At 39.0% G+C, this 18,913-nt stretch overlaps 1 protein-coding gene across 1 annotated transcript in view; it reads right to left on the bottom strand.

Annotated features, from left to right (window-relative positions):
- The window catches only part of LOC124795388 (trypsin-7-like), a 100,658-nt gene that overhangs the window by 73,563 nt on the left and 8,182 nt on the right, over nucleotides 1-18,913 (bottom strand). Inside the window, exons 2-3 of the mRNA XM_047259402.1 lie at nucleotides 15,371-15,459; nucleotides 4,612-4,753 (exon numbers count right to left, since the gene is read on the bottom strand). Of these exons, the coding sequence (XP_047115358.1) occupies nucleotides 4,612-4,753; nucleotides 15,371-15,459 (231 nt within the window). The remainder of the gene's footprint in view (nucleotides 1-4,611; nucleotides 4,754-15,370; nucleotides 15,460-18,913) is intronic.

Here is an 18,913-nt window from a genome sequence, read left to right on the forward strand (position 1 = left end):
GTGACTTCCTTTTAACTGTACGGTATATGTTAAATTGTATTTAGGAGCTTTCGGGTAATTGAACATGTATCAATAATTACAGATTTCTGTAGTTGTATATATACGTTTGGATGTAGCTGTATTGTGTTGATGTACTGGTGGATATTATTATTATTATTATTATTATTATTATTATTATTATTAGCAGTTTGTTTGATATATTACTGAAGCTGTGGCTTACAAAGTTTGCCCAGTCCTTAGGGTTGTCTATAAACCATCTTTATTTGTAATTTTTATGTTAATCTGCTTTGGCTTTGTGTTCAGAATATCTTGTTTTACTATACTATGGCTGTGCTTTTTTTGTTTGAGTTGTGTTAGGTCTTATGATTTTGGATTCTTTTTGCTTCGTGCAGCAGGTTTCTATACATCCTTTCGTGTCTGAGATAGAACTGTAAGAAGGCTGGGTAACTCTTATTTTCTTTAATGGAACTACTGTATTTCAGAGTTTCAGAGGATTTTCTGATACCATTTGTTACCCAGTTCTTTTTAGTAGATTTCTCAACGGAATATACTATCTTCAGAACTGCTTCCTCAAATTTTGATCTGAGTTAGTTAAATTTTCCATTCTTGTGTGTTCCTGAAAATAGCTCTTACGGCCATGTCTGGCAGGTCACCTGCATTGCAAATTTGCATTATTTTTATTTTTTAGTTTATTTTGAGAATACCCTTCTGTAGCTAAGCACTTTTGGTTGTTTCTTTGTAGGTATTTTGAATTCTGCAAGTTGACCAAAATTGTGTGATACCCCATGGTTTTAGTGAGATACCCCATGGTTTTTGACAGCTACCTTACAATATTTATGGATGATATCTGCAAGAACATGGCCAGTAATTGGGGATGAGTGACTGGGGTTATTCTTGTGGCATTTGTTACACATTATAGTATTTCATAACAGTTCAAGATATTTAAGAATCCGTTGCTGAGTTCACCCACTTCCATCATTTTGATATTTAAATCTTCACATATAACAAGATATCCTGTAGGTTTACCTTGTCCAGCAATCACATTCATTTAGTGAAAAAGGTTTAGACATTACCATTAGGTGACCTATATAAGCAGAGTATAAACAGTTTTTTAAGTGTATTTTGTTCTATTAACTTTGCTACTCAGAGTTCAAAATGTTTTTCTTCAAAGAAATCATATCACTTCCAACTATGAATTGGAGTGCTCTTTTGACATAGATACATGAGCCTCCACCACCATTTAATGTTATTCTATGGTTTCAAGCTAATTAATAAGAAGGTAACACTATGTATTTAATTTAAATTCCTTTACACTAGTGTTCAGTAATGAAGACAACCAAGCTGTCTATGGCTTCCAGTTCAATTTCTAATTGTTGCACTTTGTTTCTTGTTGACAGAACACTGGTGAATAACTGTTAAATAATTAAAATGACTTACCATGTTCTTCTTCTTTCTTCCTTCTATTATAAAATCCTGTAGATGGGAAGGAGGCACTGCCCTCCTTTTACTCTTCTACAGTTGCTGCAATGGCTGCTGTTAATTCCTACCCTACACTTGTTGTAATGATTCTCCTCCCATTGTTCTTCTCCTGTTTTCCACTTTGTAGTATCCTGAATCTTCTGTTGCTACTGATTTTACATTCCTTGTTACTGCTGCTGTTGTAGCTGTTGATGCTGCCACTGATTCCTCTTCTACCAAAGTGATTAAAGTTTTTCATTTGCAACTGTTGCTTCTGTGACATCTGCATGTATAAGGGCAGGCTTGCCTTCAATATCCAGTTGGCAGTTACATTCTTGAGTGGAGCCTCTTCTGTCTGAGTATTTTGTTGTCTCCAGTGGTATTGGTCATACATTTCACCATTAATGTAAATATTTTTCATTAACTTGCCAAGTTTTTTACATAAATAGGATTCGCCTTTCTTGTGTAAGTGCATTCCATGTTTCGTGAAGCACATTCTTTCCAAATTAGTTGTATGCATCAGTCTGCAGATTTTTTGGTGAGCTCTGTTGGCTTTCTGGATTTCCTTGTTTACAGAAAACCATTCCATTAGATCACACCTGGGAATAAAGCCTATTACAATGACTTTTTGATCTTTCAGTATGTCTAAGATTCTCTTCAGTGTTTGAGAAGCTTCAATAAGCTTGTTTTTATGTATGTCCATTGCACCACAGAATATTACTATACACTGATTTTGCAGTGCCTTATTGCTGTAGCTACAGTTTTTAAAATTTCTATCAGAAAGGTGCTTTGTTTGATAAAACCTGTGGCTTTGAGTCCTCCTTAATATTGTAGCATTTTGGTTAAGCCTCTTGTTGCTATCTGAATATAAGACAACATCCATTGTTCTATTGTCTATGATGTCTCATCCTAATTTATCTCCATTAACATGAGATTCTGGAGCAGTTGGCTGCTTGAGAGGATTGTTTTCATTGCGACCATACTTTTCGTATCTTTTCACATGTAAAGTTTTCGATTACATCACACGTAAATGGAATAAAGCATCCTTTCACACAATCATGACTGGAGAAACTAGGTTTTATATCAGTAACTGTGTTAAAATTTATTATACTAGAAATGTCACCATCGTTGGTTAGACAAATAACTTTGTTTTTGCATGTTAAAGCACTGTCATTTCACGAACTTTTTTTTCATAGTTTTTTTGTTACCAGTACTGCACTGATTACATACTTTAGATTCTGTTTCTCCACAAGTTTCAGATAAATGATGTACCATGTAAATGAACATTTCAGCAAGTTCTGTAATGCTGGCAAGGTCCTGGTGCAGCACATCTATCACGTTGACTTCAAAACGATTCCCACATTTTTGCACTGCTGTCTTGCACCTGGTGCAGTAATTTTCACAATCACATGAAAAGTTTTTTAGTTCCAGATGAGTGAAACAGTATGTCTGATACCATCTGTATGATGCTGAACATATTGTATTCAAAGGTATAATATCAACACACTAACAACATCCAGTTGACACTGAATAGTCACTTATTATATCTTCATTTCTCTTCGCTACCCTATGTTCAGGTTCTAGTAGTGTGCCGATTTCTTTTTTAATACATCAATTTATGTACGGTATTTATGGAATTTGTTCCAGCAGCTTCTTCTATAACAGTATACAATTTTATGCAGAAACTCCTTTTGCAGTGTAAAAGCATGCACAAACACATACATAAAGAATATGGGGGGGGGGAACAGACGAGGTATGGGAGTTTGTGTTTCACAGGTAGGTGTGAAAAATAAAATGTGAAAAATCATGAGAATGAGGGAGGAAATAGGATCAATAGAAATAATTATAATTATCAGTGGTAAGAATTTTGGGTATGGGATGTCCCACCAACAATGCACAAAGCCATGTAGCTGTGCATTGTGCACAGATGAGATCACTGATACAGTGGGGATTGGAAGTCAGAATATGTGTGGTTTGAAAGGTGATGAAAACACACACGAAGGAAGAGAAAGAATGACACATAAGAGTAACGCTTTTATCCATCCATACCCTGCTGTGCCTCCCCCTTCACCATCCCACTCCATATTGCTATTCACGTAGCAGTCACAGTTCGACTGGAGATGTTGGTGGTAGCAGTCATGTGTGCGTGAGATGTGCTTGCTTGTGTGAATGTGTGTGTGTGTGTGTGTGTGTGTGTGTGTGTGTTTTCTTTGGTGAAGAAAGATTTGGCCAAGGTTGTAATGTGTAACAGTATTTTTGTTGCATCTGTCTGCAACTTGACAGGTCATCTTTACAGTGAGTTGCAATCTATCCTTTCCCTAGTATTGTTGATTTTCCAACTTTGAGTTTCCATTGTAAGATCATATCTCATTAGCCACTCTAACAATTTTATCAAAATATATGGACTCCATGATATAAATTTTACATAACTCTTAATATTTATATTAGATTTATGACGACATTTCCCATATATAAATTACTGATAGTGTTCTGTGCAAAGCTACATAAGTGCTTTATTTGTAGTATTAGATAAAAACAGCACCTGACTGGTACAAGAGAAGATGCAGTGGCTTATTTTAAAGTACATTTGTTTCTCATTTATAGGTGTATATAAAGTAATCAGGAAGTAAACACCATAATTACCAGTGTGCTTAAATTATAGGCCATAATTTCTTGTTTACGTACTTTGCAGCAGGAGACAGGAGTGGTTGCTTCTGCCTGTGGATATATAATAAATGTTATTTGTTCCACATCCTTGAAGTCTATCCTTCATCACGTCTTGTGCTAGTACTAGTAGCATTATCTCAGCTCATCTAACTAATGGCAGCCTCATCAGTTTGTTTTACATATTGTTGTCTTCATTTACTGGTAGACTGTTCAGTATACTAAAAGTGCAGCCAAATAAATTGCTTCCAGATTCCCACATGTTTCAGTGATATCGTAATTGCCTTTTCTGGCTTGTATCTCTTCCTTCATACCATATTTTTTAACATTCTTCTGTAACCTAACGTTTCAGACAAAACTGCTGCTATCATTTGTTCGCTTTTCCTCTGTGTTATTAGGACAATGCATAAACCACTCTGCATTTCACAATCGAATAACTTGGTTTCAGTTTAAAGTGCAAGAAAATGGAGTGAAAATTATTTATTTTACCTTTAAGACTGCAATGTCATTAACTGAGAGAGTTTTGTTGTAATCTTCATGAACAATAACTTCGGAGACTGGTATAAGGGGTACCGTATCATCATCCAGTCGAATGGACCCAGCAAACACACTCAGCCTTGTTTGGTCTATGCTGAAAATAGATTGAATGATTTTGAAATGTAAGAAATAGGTTTTGTTATGTGTCTCCTAAGAGGTGTCAGTTACATTTTCTCATGCATATCTGGAGGGGAGTGTTAGGTGGACCAGTATTAAACAAATACTGTTAAGTGTGGTTCATGTGACACTGGTGTCAGTGGAAATCATTTGCTTGTTTTACAGCTTAATTTTATGTATTCAGTCAATAGAGTATCCACAAATTAATCTGTCACAATATTCGGTCCAAGGATCTGTGTTGAGGGTGATAACAAATCATTTAGAAAATCCAAATTTGCAGCAATGCTGAAGATGCCTCCCGTATGACAAAATTGTGAGAACTATGCAATATGGCACTGCCATTCTCATTATTCTCAGTCAGTGCTGAAAATTATTATTACTGTACATGTTTTACAATCATGCTCCATAAATATTATTCCATCAAATGTCACAAAATAAAGTTCAAAATATTTTCAGATATAACAGAGAAAAAGTGCATGACATCTCTTTGGAGATACTTGATATGTTGCAAGTACATTTGTGTCAATAAGTGCAGGTGATTATGATTTGCTAAATCAACATCTACATTAGTTGATAGTGAATGAACCATAAATATTATTACCATGGACTGAAGGGTGTTTATCTGCGTCAACAATATGCTTTATCCTATATCTAAGGACAAAGTAGTAGATCTCATGGTCAAACCATTTAGAACTTCGAACATAAACATATTCTTTACAGTACAGATATACAGCCTACAGGCTGCATGCAGCCCAAAGCAAGTATCAGTGTGGCCCAGGAAGTGAGCATTGATTAAATTCCATAAAATTCTATATATGTAAAGTTACGAAGTATTGAACATTTTCAGACTAAAACTTCCACCACACAATGCTGTTTTCTCATTGGTCCATCCCCCCCCCCCCCATCTCTCTCTCTCTCTCTCTCTCTCTCTCTCTCTCTCTCTCTCTCTTTTACCCCCCCCCCCCCCCCCCCCCCACTTCCTCCTCAGTATACTCCTGTAATATCCCCAGTCTCTGCAGAAATGCCATTTCATCTCTTTTGGCAACATGTACGGCAGTTCACCACAGAAGTACTTTGGCTCTTTTGTATGTGTTGTATTAATGTAGGCAACACAAAAGAAGAAAAAAACCTTGTGAATTACCTTGTTAAGCATGTATTTGACATACTTTGGGCACCTTTTCCACTAAAAGTTTCACAGTTTGAAGTTTAATTCAGTTGTCTGGCAGCAATGAACCTACACTGAATTTTCCAATATAATCATCCTCTAGTTTCTTGTACTTGCTTCTGTTGTGTAAAGGAGTCTCCAGAAATTAAGATAAAATGATAAACAACTTGGGAGCTACATATTTCTCCTACAGAACCTTTATTGGACCATTCCTGTTTACATACAGATACTTACGTCAAATACTTGTGTGAAGTGTGGAAACGTGCAAGAATAAAAATTATTCAGAGTGATCTTTTTCAGAGTATGGTAGGTCATGCACTGCAAAATTTAAATGCATACACGTTCTAAGACAAAAATCTACATGTGCAGTCAAACAAGTGATTAAAATTTCAGAAAAAATTGGATGATTTATTCATTGACTGGAGTAGAATTGCCTTCAGTGATGAGTCCTGCTTCAAACTGAGCCGCAGTGACTAGCAGAGATGTAAGATTTCTTGTCATAGCAGGACCCATATGCTTTTTATCTGTGGCATACATAAAGCACAGCTGTATGTTGATGATATTCTACACCCTGTTTTGTTGCTCTTTGTCACAACCCCTCCTGGTCTTACAGTTCAGCAAAATAATGCCTACATGATCATTGCCTTACCTTGGCCAGAAAGATTGCCAGAGCTCTCCCCAATTGAGGACATTTGGAGCATTATTGGCAGGGTCACAACCAGCTCAGTATTTTGATGGTATAATGTTCTAAGTTGGGAAGGAAAACATAGGTACAAAGAAGGTAGCTGCGAAGAAACCATGGGTAACAGAAGAAATACTTCAGTTGATTGATGAAAGGAGGAAGTACAAACATGTTCCGGGAAAATCAGGAATACAGAAATACAAGTCACTGAGGAATGAAATAAATAGGAAGTGCAGGGAAGCTAAGACGAAATGGCTGCAGGAAAAAAAAAGATATGATTGTCGGAAGGACAGATTCAGCATACAGGAAAGTCAAAACAACCTTTGGTGACATTAAAAGCAACGGTGGTAACATTAAGAGTGCAACGGGAATTCCACTATTAAATGCAGAGGAGAGAGCATATAGGTGGAAAGAATACATTGAAAGCCTCTATGAGGGTGAAGATTTGTCTGATGTGATAGAAGAAGGAACAGGAGTCGATTTAGAAGAGATAGGGGATCCAGTATTAGAATCGGAATTTAAAAGAGCTTTGGAGGACTTAACGGTCAAATAAGGCAGAAGGGATGGATAACATTCCATCAGAATTTCTAAAATCATTGGGGGAAGTGGCAACAAAACGACTATTCACGTTGGTGTGTAGAATATATGAGTCTGGCGACATACCATCTGACTTTCGGAAAAGCATCATCCACACAATTCCGAAGACGGCAAGAGCTGACAAGTGTGAGAATTATCGCACAATCAGCTTAACAGCTCATGCATTGAAGCTGCTTACAAGAATAATATACAGAAGAATGGAAAAGAAAATTGAGAATGCGCTAGGTGACGATCAGTTTGGCTTTAGGAAAAGTAAAGGGACGAGAGAGGCAATTCTGACGTTACGGCTAATAATGGAAGCAAGGCTAAAGAAAAATCAAGACACTTTCATAGGATTTGTCGACCTGGAAAAAGCGTTCGACAATATAAAATGCTGCAAGCTGTTCGAGATTCTGAAAAAAGTAGGGGTAAGCTATAGGGAGAGACGGGTCATATACAATATGTACAACAACCAAGAGGGAATAATAAGAGTGGACGACCAAGAATGCTCGTATTAAGAAGGGTGTAAGACAAGGCTGTAGCCTTTTGCCCCTACTCTTCAATCTGTACATCGAGGAAGCAATGATGGAAATAAAAGAAAGGTTCAGGAGTGGAATTAAAATACAAGGTGAAAGGATATCAATGATACGATTCGCTGATGACATTGCTATCCTGAGTGAAAGTGAAGAAGAACTAAATGATCTGCTGAACAGAATGAACAGTCTAATGAGTACACAGTATGATTTGAGAGTAAATCGGAGAAAGACGAAGGTAATGAGAAGTAGTAGAAATGAGAACAGCGAGAAATTTAACATCAGGATTGATGGTCACGAAGTCAATGAAGTTAAGGAATTCTGTTACCTAGGCAGTAAAATAACCAATGATGGACGGAGCAAGGAGGACATCAAAAGCAGACTCGCTATGGCAAAAAAGGCATTTCTGGCCAAGAGAAGTCTACTAATATCAAATACCGGCCTTAATTTGAGGAAGAAATTTCTGAGAATGTACGTCTGGAGTACAGCATTGTATGGTAGTGAAACATGGACTGTGGGAAAACCGGAACAGAAGAGAATCGAAGCATTTGAGATGTGGTGCTATAGACGAATGTTGAAAATTAGATGGACTGATAAGTTAAGGAATGAGGAGGTTCTATGCAGAATCGGAGAGGAAAGGAATATGTGGAAAACACTGGTAAGGAGAAGGGACGAGATGGTAGGACATCTGCTAAGACATGAGGGAATGACTTCCATGGTACTAGAGGGAGCTGTAGAGGGCAAAAACTGTAGAGGAAGACAGAGATTGGAATACGTCAAGCAAATAATTGAGGACGTAGGTTGCAAGTGCTACTCTGAGATGAAGAGGTTAGCACAGGAAAGGAATTCATGGCAGGCCGCGTCAAACCAGTCAGTAGACTGTTCTATTTGGACAGAATTTGGCACAATATTGCACAGCAACACATAATATCCCTATTGTAAGGGTTCTAAATGTCAGGTGTTATTCTTTCTTCTGTCAGCTGTAACAGTAAGTAACAATGTTTTTGAACCCATAAACATAAGCAGTAACCAAAATTTATCAGCTTTGTTTAGTTTAATGATCAGATGTAGGCCTATGTATACTTGATACTAGCAAATTTCTGAAGTCATTGCATTGTCTATGATGAAGACCACCGCAGATAGCCATTGCTTATTCGTGATGATACTGTAAATGATTTATAATAGCAAACCCAGAGAGCTGCTATTTTACAATTACAGAACTCAGAAGCCACCAGTCGTAGCCTGCAAGTATTCCAATGCAAGAAATTGCAACAGGGTGCTCCTGAGTAAGAGGCATGGGGTGCTCATTGTACATATTGTGCTGATCGAAGACAACATTACTCACTACCCACACACAGCTCAGTACCCAACACATATTGTTTAGAAGTTTTGTTGTAAGGTGCAGTGCAATCCATTCTGCAACACTAGTTCCCAGGAGTTTTCATCTTTTCTTTCAATTGAAAACATTTCTTTCTGTTTAATATTTTCACAGTGAGGGTGATGTGCAAATAGGTGTTGATCAAGAGGCCTGGGAGTCATAAGTGATGGCACTCCTAAAAAATAAAAAGTAAAAAAAAAAAATTAAAAAAAATACATGTATCACTTTCCAGATTTAACGACTAATTTAAGGGAAATGAAGTAGGGTGAGAACTAGGCATCCTGAAAATAGCAAGGAATTCTAGAAATTACAAGCTACCTTCATTTAATGTAGGATACAGTTCAATAACTTCTGTGAGGGGCTGTACACTTGGATTTGTTATCAGCCTGACCATCTTCAGAGAATATACAACTAGACAGGGTAACCATATTTTGTATTAACAACTAATGTCATGAATCATGAGTTTACAGGTAGAACTAGCAAACCACAGGAAGCTGATAAAGGAAGACAGAAGGAGAAAGACTCTTCACTAAGAAAAACAGGATAACAGTACCACTGATTTCCCTAACATAACAACTGAAAGAAATGGCATTCCCTGTATTTACACACATGCATAGCCAGAGATTGCAGACTTTTGTTCACATTAGTTATACTTAATGAAATACCAATAATGGTTAGCACAGAATTTGACTTCATATTGTGTAAATCATGATGGTGTCAAAAGTTGTGAGATTTTTCTACTATTGCACTTCTTAAATTTGTTGCATCACTTCTCAAGTTTTTGAATGCATGCCTTTCAAATGCTATATTTCTCGAAGTAAAATTTCTTGAGTTTATGCTCAAGTAATTTATACTGATGTAAACAAATAGTGATCATTGTTATTGTTATCATTTTTATCAATGTCATCATCAAAATAGTCCCATACCAAGGGGAGAGTACGGGAATTGGTATTGTTATCATTTTTATCAATGCCATCATCAAAATAGTCCCATACCGAGGGGAGAGTATGGGAATTGTTATTGTTATCATTTTTATCAATGCCATCATCAAAATAGTCCCATACTGAGGGGAGAGTGTGGGAACAGGTGCAGGAACCGTGCATCTTCGTTCTAGAAGGTCCTAGTAGAGATGGTTTGCCATTGCCTTTCTCTGACATGTTATGATGTGTCAAATGCATATCTCTGTCAGGTGGATGACTATGGCAAGTGCTTGTATTGTGTTGGGTTTATACTGTTATGGATAAAGGAAAGGAAGACAGTCAGCTCCAGCCCTAGCATACAGCCTCCAACTCTCAAATAGCACAATGGGGCTGCTGAGCCGAACTTTCCTATTGTGTTTCAAACGAAAACACGCATATTGTAAATGGGTCAGTTAGAACCACTATTAAAACAAGTTTTATTCTTAGGTGGTACTTCAAAATATGTTTTGTATGTGGGTTTTTTTATGTAGCAATACAGACATTGGAACTTACTAACATATACTGAAAATAATTATTACAAAGTAAAAAATTATTTACAAAATTTTAGTTAAAAAATGAATTATTCTTACAAAGTACTTCAAAATACTTTTTTTGAAGGAGAAAACACATTAGAGCTTAAATTTCAGCATCTATTTCAGACAATTATTATAAAATTTAAATTAAATTACAAAATTGGACTTTGAGGAACTCTACTGAACTCAGTTTGTATCCCCCAGGCTGTGGCTATGCCATGTCTCCGCAATATCCTTTCTTTCAGCAGTGCTAGTTCTGCAAGCTTCGCACGAGAGCTTCTGTAAAGTTTGGAAGGTAGGAGATGAGGTACTGGCAGAAGTAAAGCTGTGAGTACCGGGCGTGAGTCGTGTTTCGGTAGCTCAGTTGGTAGAGCACTTGCCCGCGAAAGGCAAAGGTGCCGAGTTCGAGTCTCGGTCGGGCACACAGTTTTAATCTGCCAGGAAGTTTCATATCAGCGCACACTCCGCTGCAGAGTGAAAATCTCATTCTGGAAACATCCCCCAGGCTGTGGATAAGCCATGTCTCCGCAATATCCTTTCTTTCAGGAGTGCTAGTTCTGCAAGGTTCGCAGGAGAGCTTCTGTAAAGTTTGGAAGGTAGGAGACGAGGTACTGGCAGAAGTAAAGCTGTGAGTACCGGGCGTGAGTTGTGCTTCGGTAGCTCAGTTGGTAGAGCACTTGCCCACGAAAGGCAAAGGTCCCGAGTTCGAGTATCGGTCGGGCACACAGTTTTAATCTGCCAGGAAGTTTCATATCAGCGCACACTCCGCTGCAGAGTGAAAATCTCATTCTGGAAACATCCCCCAGACTGTGGCTATGCCATGTCTTCGCAATATCCTTTCTTTCAGGAGTGCTAGTTCTGCAAGGCTCGCAGGAGAGCTTCTGTAAAGTTTGGAAGGTAGGAGACGAGGTACTGGCAGAAGTAAAGCTGTAAGTACCGTGTGTGAGTCATGCTTCGGTAACTCAGTTGGTAGAGCACTTGCCCTCGAAAGGCAAAGGTCCCGAGTTCGAGGCTCGGTCGGGCACACAGTTTTAATCTGCCAGGAAGTTTCATATCAGCGCACACTCTGCTGGAGAGTGAAAATCTCATTCTGGAAACATCCCCCAGGCTGTGGCTATGCCATGTCTCCGCAATATCCTTTCTTTCAGGAGTGCTAGTTCTGCAAGCTTCGCACGAGAGCTTCTGTAAAGTTTGGAAGATAGGAGACGAGGTACTGGCAGAAGTAAAGCTGTGAGTACCGGGTGTGAGTCGTGCTTCGGTAGCTCAGTTGGTAGAGCACTTGCCCATGAAAGGCAAAGGTCCCGAGTTTGAGTCTCGGTCGGGCACACAGTTTTAATCTGCCAGGAAGTTTCATATCAGCGCACACTCCGCTGCAGAGTGAAAATCTCATTCTGGAAACATCCCCAAGGCTGTGGCTATGCCATGTCTCCGCAATATCCTTTCTTTCAGGAGTGCTAGTTCTGCAAGGTTCGCAGGAGAGCTTCTGTAAAGTTTGGAAGGTAGGTGACGAGGTACTGGCAGAAGTAAAGCTGTGAGTACCGGGCGTGAGTTGTGCTTCGGTAGCTCAGTTGGTAGAGCACTTGCCCGCGAAAGGCAAAGGTCCTGAGTTCGAGTCTCGGTCGGGCACACAGTTTTAATCTGCCAGGAAGTTTCAGATCAGGGCACACTCCACTGCAGAGTGAAAATCTCATTCCAGTCTGAGTTCTAGTGGAGAGGTGGTAGTCTCCACGTGACTCGTGTTTACGTTTAAGTGATTTTGCTGTTTCCTCTTCGTTAATTGCTCTCACGTCAAATGGAAACAAAACGGATTTCTTTGGCTGGGAGCTATCAAGTGAATTAAATTATGTTCACATAATTATGGAAGGCTAAAATATGTTATTAGTTTCAGATTTTATTTTGTTCCACCTTTATGAAACAAAGCGTTAATTGCCTTGCAGAACAAATGGTTCAAATTGCTCTGAGCACTGTGGGACTTAACTTCTGAGGTCATCAGTCCCCGAGAACTTAAAACTACTTAAACCTATCTAACCTAAGAACATCACACACATCCATGCCCGAGGCAGGATTCAAAACTGTGACTGAAGCATTCTCGCGGTTCCAGACTGTAGCACCTAGAACCGCTCGGCCACCCCAGCTGGCCCTTGCAGATCAATGAAGTTATTTTTGTCAGAAAGTAACATGCGGTGTTTGGTGGAATTTGAATTTATACTTTTGTAATGAAAATATGCAGTGTACATGTTACTGCACATCAGACATCTTTCCAAAATGTCTTTTTTCCCTGAGTTTCGTTTTCTAAAGTGCCGGGAAATTCTACGCCAGTGTATAAAACCAAAACCGTTGAAAGGACTGATAAGTTTTTCAGTTCTGAGGAAAAGTATACTGTTACTTAACACGGAAAAAGTGTATTTTCATCAGGGAGAAAGTGTATGTTTAACCGGGAAAAATGTGGGAATTTTTTTCCCCCTTGTCCAAGTATACACCCTGAAAAAGCACAGTCTGGAACTCCTAAAACAATTTAATGCAGCCACATTTGCATTTGGAATTACTGAAAATCATGGGGAGAGACAAATCAGTAGGTTGACACATTTTGTGTATTTTCATTCAATGTCATATGCGTTTCCTTTCAGTACTTTTCCCAGGAGGAGGACCCACTGGCTCCAAAAGCTTGCACATTTCCATAACTTTTATGTGTGTTTTCTCCTGCCACTGCTTGGAGAATAAAATTTTTTCTAGATTCACTTGTATAACCTCAAAATGTAAATCTTCACTGCCCAAAAACATGCAGTAAAAATAATATATGGTGCTCATCTATGATCATTTTGTAGACATATATTTAAGGAGTTGGGAACTCTGACTACGGCTTCACAGAATGTTTATTACCTCATGAAGTTCATTGTAAATAATCGACTACAGTTCAAAGGGAACAATGATGCAGATAATTACAATACCAGAAGGAAAAATGAAATTAATTACTCCATGTCAAAGTAGTCTTAAGCACAAAAAGGGGTGCACTATGCTGCAAATCCAAATTTTTAATCACTTATTCAGTGATTCAAAATGTCTGACAGACAACAAAGTATGATTTGAAAACAAACTGAAAAAGTTTATTCTTGAAAACTCTTTCTGTTCCAAAGAAGAATTTCTGTTGTTATAATGTGCAGAAGTACATGCATATGAATTACTACAAATTGACTTGTTTCACATTATTATGATTTATCATGCGGATGGTAGATGGAATATGAAATTAACTAACATGTTTGCTAGCTTGACAGGAATGAATTACATAGATGTTACCATTGCTATTTCTGTGCCTAGATTGGCAATTTTTCGGTGGGACAAATCTTACAAAGACCGGTATAAAGATATATGTTGTTTCACTGAACTAGGGTAGTTTTTTTCTATTCTGAATGTGCTATATGCCGAGGCAGTAAATTGTTTCATGGAATATCTTATGGGTTAGTAATTTAGAAAAGTTTATTGAACTGCATTAAAAGCACAGTGCCAATATGCATAATCTAACAAGTACAGAAACAAAATCTAGAATTGAAAATCGTACAGTCTGGACTTCCAGTGTCATTTACCTCGTAAGTTAATTAGCTTAATGAAAATTGAATTATCATAATACAAAGTTGGGGTGCCTGCCTTTCTAATGGTGTATGCTAACCTATCCACATATGTCAGTTAGTTCCGAAAATTCTGCATATGACGAACTGTAATAACATTTTTAGCCTGTCATAGCTTTTAATTAACAGAGTTCTCATAAAAACTACATTTATTAAAGTAATGAACACATTCAAAATAATAATCTGGATAATTAATTTGTGTAAACCAGCCAATTAGTAACATTAAATATTTATGCATACATTAAACATATACGAGTATTAGGTAGGTAATTGTATGAAACATGAATAATAAGTGGAAAAAAAAATTCAAATATTAACAAGAGTGCAGCATAGCAGTTAGGGAACTTCCAGTCTGCTGTGTTAAAAGCTATGGAGGCAGATATTATTATATTAAAATATATGTATATTTTATTGTTATTTTTGTCAAAATTGTAGGTAAGCTATATTTGGGGAAGACAATACAGAAATAAACTGTAACACCCCCTCCCCCCTCTTACCACCATGACCAGAAGTGAACCCTGGATCTGAGCCTGCCGCACATGGTTCTAAGCCCAGGTGGCAGACTTCTGCAAGAGAGGAATACAAATGTTGATTCTACAAAATGGTAAGTAGCAATTGTTGTTGTTAGTACTTGAGATGATGATGTATGTTTTTCCAGTATGCTTCTCCTGATCATCAAAATTTATTTCTGTTTACAATCCCAAAAAAGGACACTTACATAAATCTCATATTGGATTAGAATGAGTTACAGTAACAATCTAACATCACAGTGATTAAGTATTGTGAGTGAGCACCTTGTTTTTAGAGTTCCATATCTTAGTTGGTAAAGATGGAACCCTTACAGGATCACTGTCTGTCTACCTGTTAAGACCCCTTTTTCTCAGGCCCAAAAAATGGAAGTGTCAAGTTGAAATTTATGTCAAATACTAAGGTCTGCATCCCTTTGTGGTGTAAAAAATACAGCCATTTATGTCACATATTTTGACACTCGCAAACTCACTCATCAAAATTATAGAGGAACTATCTATAGACATAATTAAGTTTAACAGGATGGTCAGAGTGTAGTCTTACCCACACTTTTCTGATTTTTATTCATGTAATGTTTCAGTAAAAATCTCCATAGATAGTAGCAGCTGGCAACTTACCGATACACACAGTGTGCTGCAGTAAGGACCCATTCCTTATTAAGAACAGTACCACCACAGGAATGGTTTCCATCATATCTTAAGGAGATCTGCGAGAAATAGAAATTTTTATAAAATTAGTAAATACTATTAAATAAAGAACAACCAATTTCCTTAAAGCTATCTCCAGCAAATTTTCTTGTTTGTACTAATCACTCAGTAAATAATACTCCTGGACTGGAAAATTTAGAACAAAATTTGTTGTTGTTGTCCACTATCACAAAATGCTGACTTAAATTTTATCCATGCACATGCATAATTTTGTATTGTGTCGTAAGATCTGTAGCAACTTTTGTTTCTCTGGTTACAGGAGTGATGATCCAGGTTTCTGTGTAAGAACACTAAATACTACAGTGTGACTTAAATCAGATTAATGAAGAATAGCCATGCTTCTTTAATGTTTGTACAGTTTAAAATGTAGAGCAAAAATACATATATATAATACTAAAAATAATATTGTAGATGTAACAACAGATAATTTACACATAATCGTTTAGGTTATGAAGAAAAGGAAAGTGCTGGAAAATGATGTTGCATGTCTCATACTGGTCATATCAGGCCACTGGGATCCTGCATGCTGTTGAGTATGGCTTTCCTAAAGCCACTGATTCCAGATTCACATGACACTCATGTGCCCATAAAAATCCCACACATATTCTCCCACCTCCTGGATGTTTAAATTATGGCTCAGCCTGCAGCAAGCAGCATTCCATCCCTCACTTAGCTGTTAGCCAGGAGCACCCTGCATCCTGATGCGCATCATTCAGAGCTTCGACGAGACCAGCTGAGACATTCACTTCACAGTGTGGCACACAGCACTATGGACATCACTTCAACAGCCATCCAGGACAAGAGTTCACAGTGGGACTGGTATTACCACAGCAGACTTTGTTTCTGTTATACTTTCATAATCATTGATGATCTTTCAGTTGTTATCCAGAACAATTCTTTACTGTGAATTCTTGTGTTGTAAATAAAAGTGAACTTAACTGCAAGTTGTGAATTGTCACTAATCAGCTACTATGTGCAGCCTAACCACTTAGTACACTTCAGATGGTGACAAGGCTCATTATGTCCCCACTGCATGCTTCTCGCCCATCACTTCAGATGCCGTTGTGAGTTAACATTCTGATGACTCCGGTGCCAGCTCCTGCTCTCATTTGGCACCTGCTACCACCCACGTCCAGCTGTCCCCGACACTCCTGTAGCCATGGCCAGCACTCCTCTCAAGGGTGGTATTGCCTGGTTCCAAGCTGTCAACAATGGTGCTACTGTTTGTCCATGCTGTGTCTCATCTGGTCCACTGCCCACCTCCAATTGCATCGGACACTGCTGCACACATTGCAGTCATGATCGGCCCTTCTCCTGAGATTGGTGTCACCCAGACTTCAGTTAGTGACAAGGCTCAAGTCCACACAACACCATGGCTTGACTGCTGCTCAGTCCCTGTCCTTTCCTAGCTGCACCTGATGCTGCTTGCCTTCTGCACCTCTGTCGTGGTGCAACTATGGCCAGTCTCACTTTCCAGCATGGTGCAACACATGCACTGATGAGTGTGCAGTCTGCAGTCCCAGTGTCATCCTCTGGTGACATTGCAACCACACCTGACACTGCCCTCCCACAAGCAAGCCCAACACTTCACATGGCTTCACACCATCGCTTCAAGCTGTGTTTACCCTCTTCGTCTCAAAGTACAGAACCACATACCTCTTCTCCTAGGTAACACACATCCATGTCTTCCCTGCTCCAACACACACTGTAGCAATGACTGTCCTGCTGACCCGGGCCTCCTTACAGGCAGCATATCCCGTGCTCCCGAGCACATGGCTGCAACAACCCTCCTGCCACCCTCGTTCTCCATGCAGCAAACTTCTCCTATGCTCCTTAAGCCTCACATTCAGCAATTTTCACAACTTTGATCTCTACTCTCCTTTTACCTCTTTTCCTTTCCTTTTCATGATGTCTCTCTGCCCACTGGGCCTTGTCCTACAACACGCTCCTACCACAGACCAATGTATCCTACTGCACACCAGTGTGTCCTGTCATGCTCCTAACACACCCTACCACACTCATAACATGCCCACATTTCCCCTATACTCTCACAGCTGGTGACTGCTGCCCCAAAGTTTCATCAGCACTCACAGACACCATGTCTGTCATCGGTTCAATCGCTCTTCCAGCACCCGGATTGGTCTAGCCCAGTCTTCCAGTGCCCCTTCATTGCTGCCACCCCTTCAGTGGCTGGTGTCTTCACACTTTGCAACATAGCACCACCTGGTGGGTCTACCTTGGTGGATGCTGTTCCAGTCTGCGTTCAGTGCCACGTCTAACTCTCCTGCATTTTCTCTCCACAACACTTCCTGATTCATCCACACTCCTGGCAGCTACCATTTCACAACATTAAGTCCCAGGTTCCTGGGATTGGATCACAACCTCCTGAAGCTCCCCATTTTCTTGGACATCTCTTGTCACCCAGGGAAAGCATTGCTCCTATTGAGTCATCGGCACTGCTGTTCCTCGCCAGCTTTGCCTTCTCCCCTCACAGGAAAAAGGATGCAGGATCTGCGACATTCATTGTGATGACTTCAACATTTCCTCCTTAAGTTGGAAGGGGTGCTGTGCGTTGGTCATATGCTGACTACATTACACTTCCACCACATCTTCAACCTGTAGATTTGCCTATCCTTGACTCGCTGGAATTTCTCCTCCAGAGACTATGTGCAAATTTCACAAGGGCATCACATGTTGTGGACACTCAGCAATGGAGCTTTCTTATCAAGGGACCAGTTTCCATCTGCAGGTCATGTACATGTCAGACACCTGCAGATATCCTTCCACCTGCTGTATATTTACTTTGTGTCTTTACCTTCAGCAGGCAGCATTCTGTCACTTGCTCAGCTCCAGGCCAGGTGGTGGCTGCACTTTGCAGCCGATCATTTGGATCTTCGCCAAGACCATACTGGACAATGCTCACATCTACATCACTGCTCTGTGCCATGACATTGTAATGCAGTGCACCACAGTGCACTGGTTTGCAACACACCACACTGCACTACGGATGTGGTTCCAATACCCACCTGGGATGAGACTTCACAACGGGACTGGTACTAGCACAGCAGACTTGGTTTCAGTTATTGTTAGGTGATCATGTATGATTTTTCTGTTGTTATCTAGAACCCTTCTTTATTTGAAACTCTGTACTTTAAATAAAAGTGTACTTAATTGCAACCAGGAAATCATCACCTATTACTCAGCTATTACATGCAACTTTACCACTAAGATCACTTCAGAAATGTAAAAATTAAATGGTAATTAGTAATTTAAGAGCATAGCATTGTACTTAAATGTATATAAAAAATAAGGAGTAATGGCTGGTGGAAAGGATTATAGATTAATTATAATTATATTAATGGATTCTTCTGTTGCTTCTTGATACAACTTCATAATTGGATACTTAATTGTAGAAAGGTGCAAAGTACCAAATTCATGAACTGAAGTAATTAC

This window comes from Schistocerca piceifrons, chromosome 4 (genome assembly GCF_021461385.2).
Source record: "Schistocerca piceifrons isolate TAMUIC-IGC-003096 chromosome 4, iqSchPice1.1, whole genome shotgun sequence".
NCBI classification, from domain to species: Eukaryota; Metazoa; Arthropoda; class Insecta; order Orthoptera; family Acrididae; genus Schistocerca; species Schistocerca piceifrons.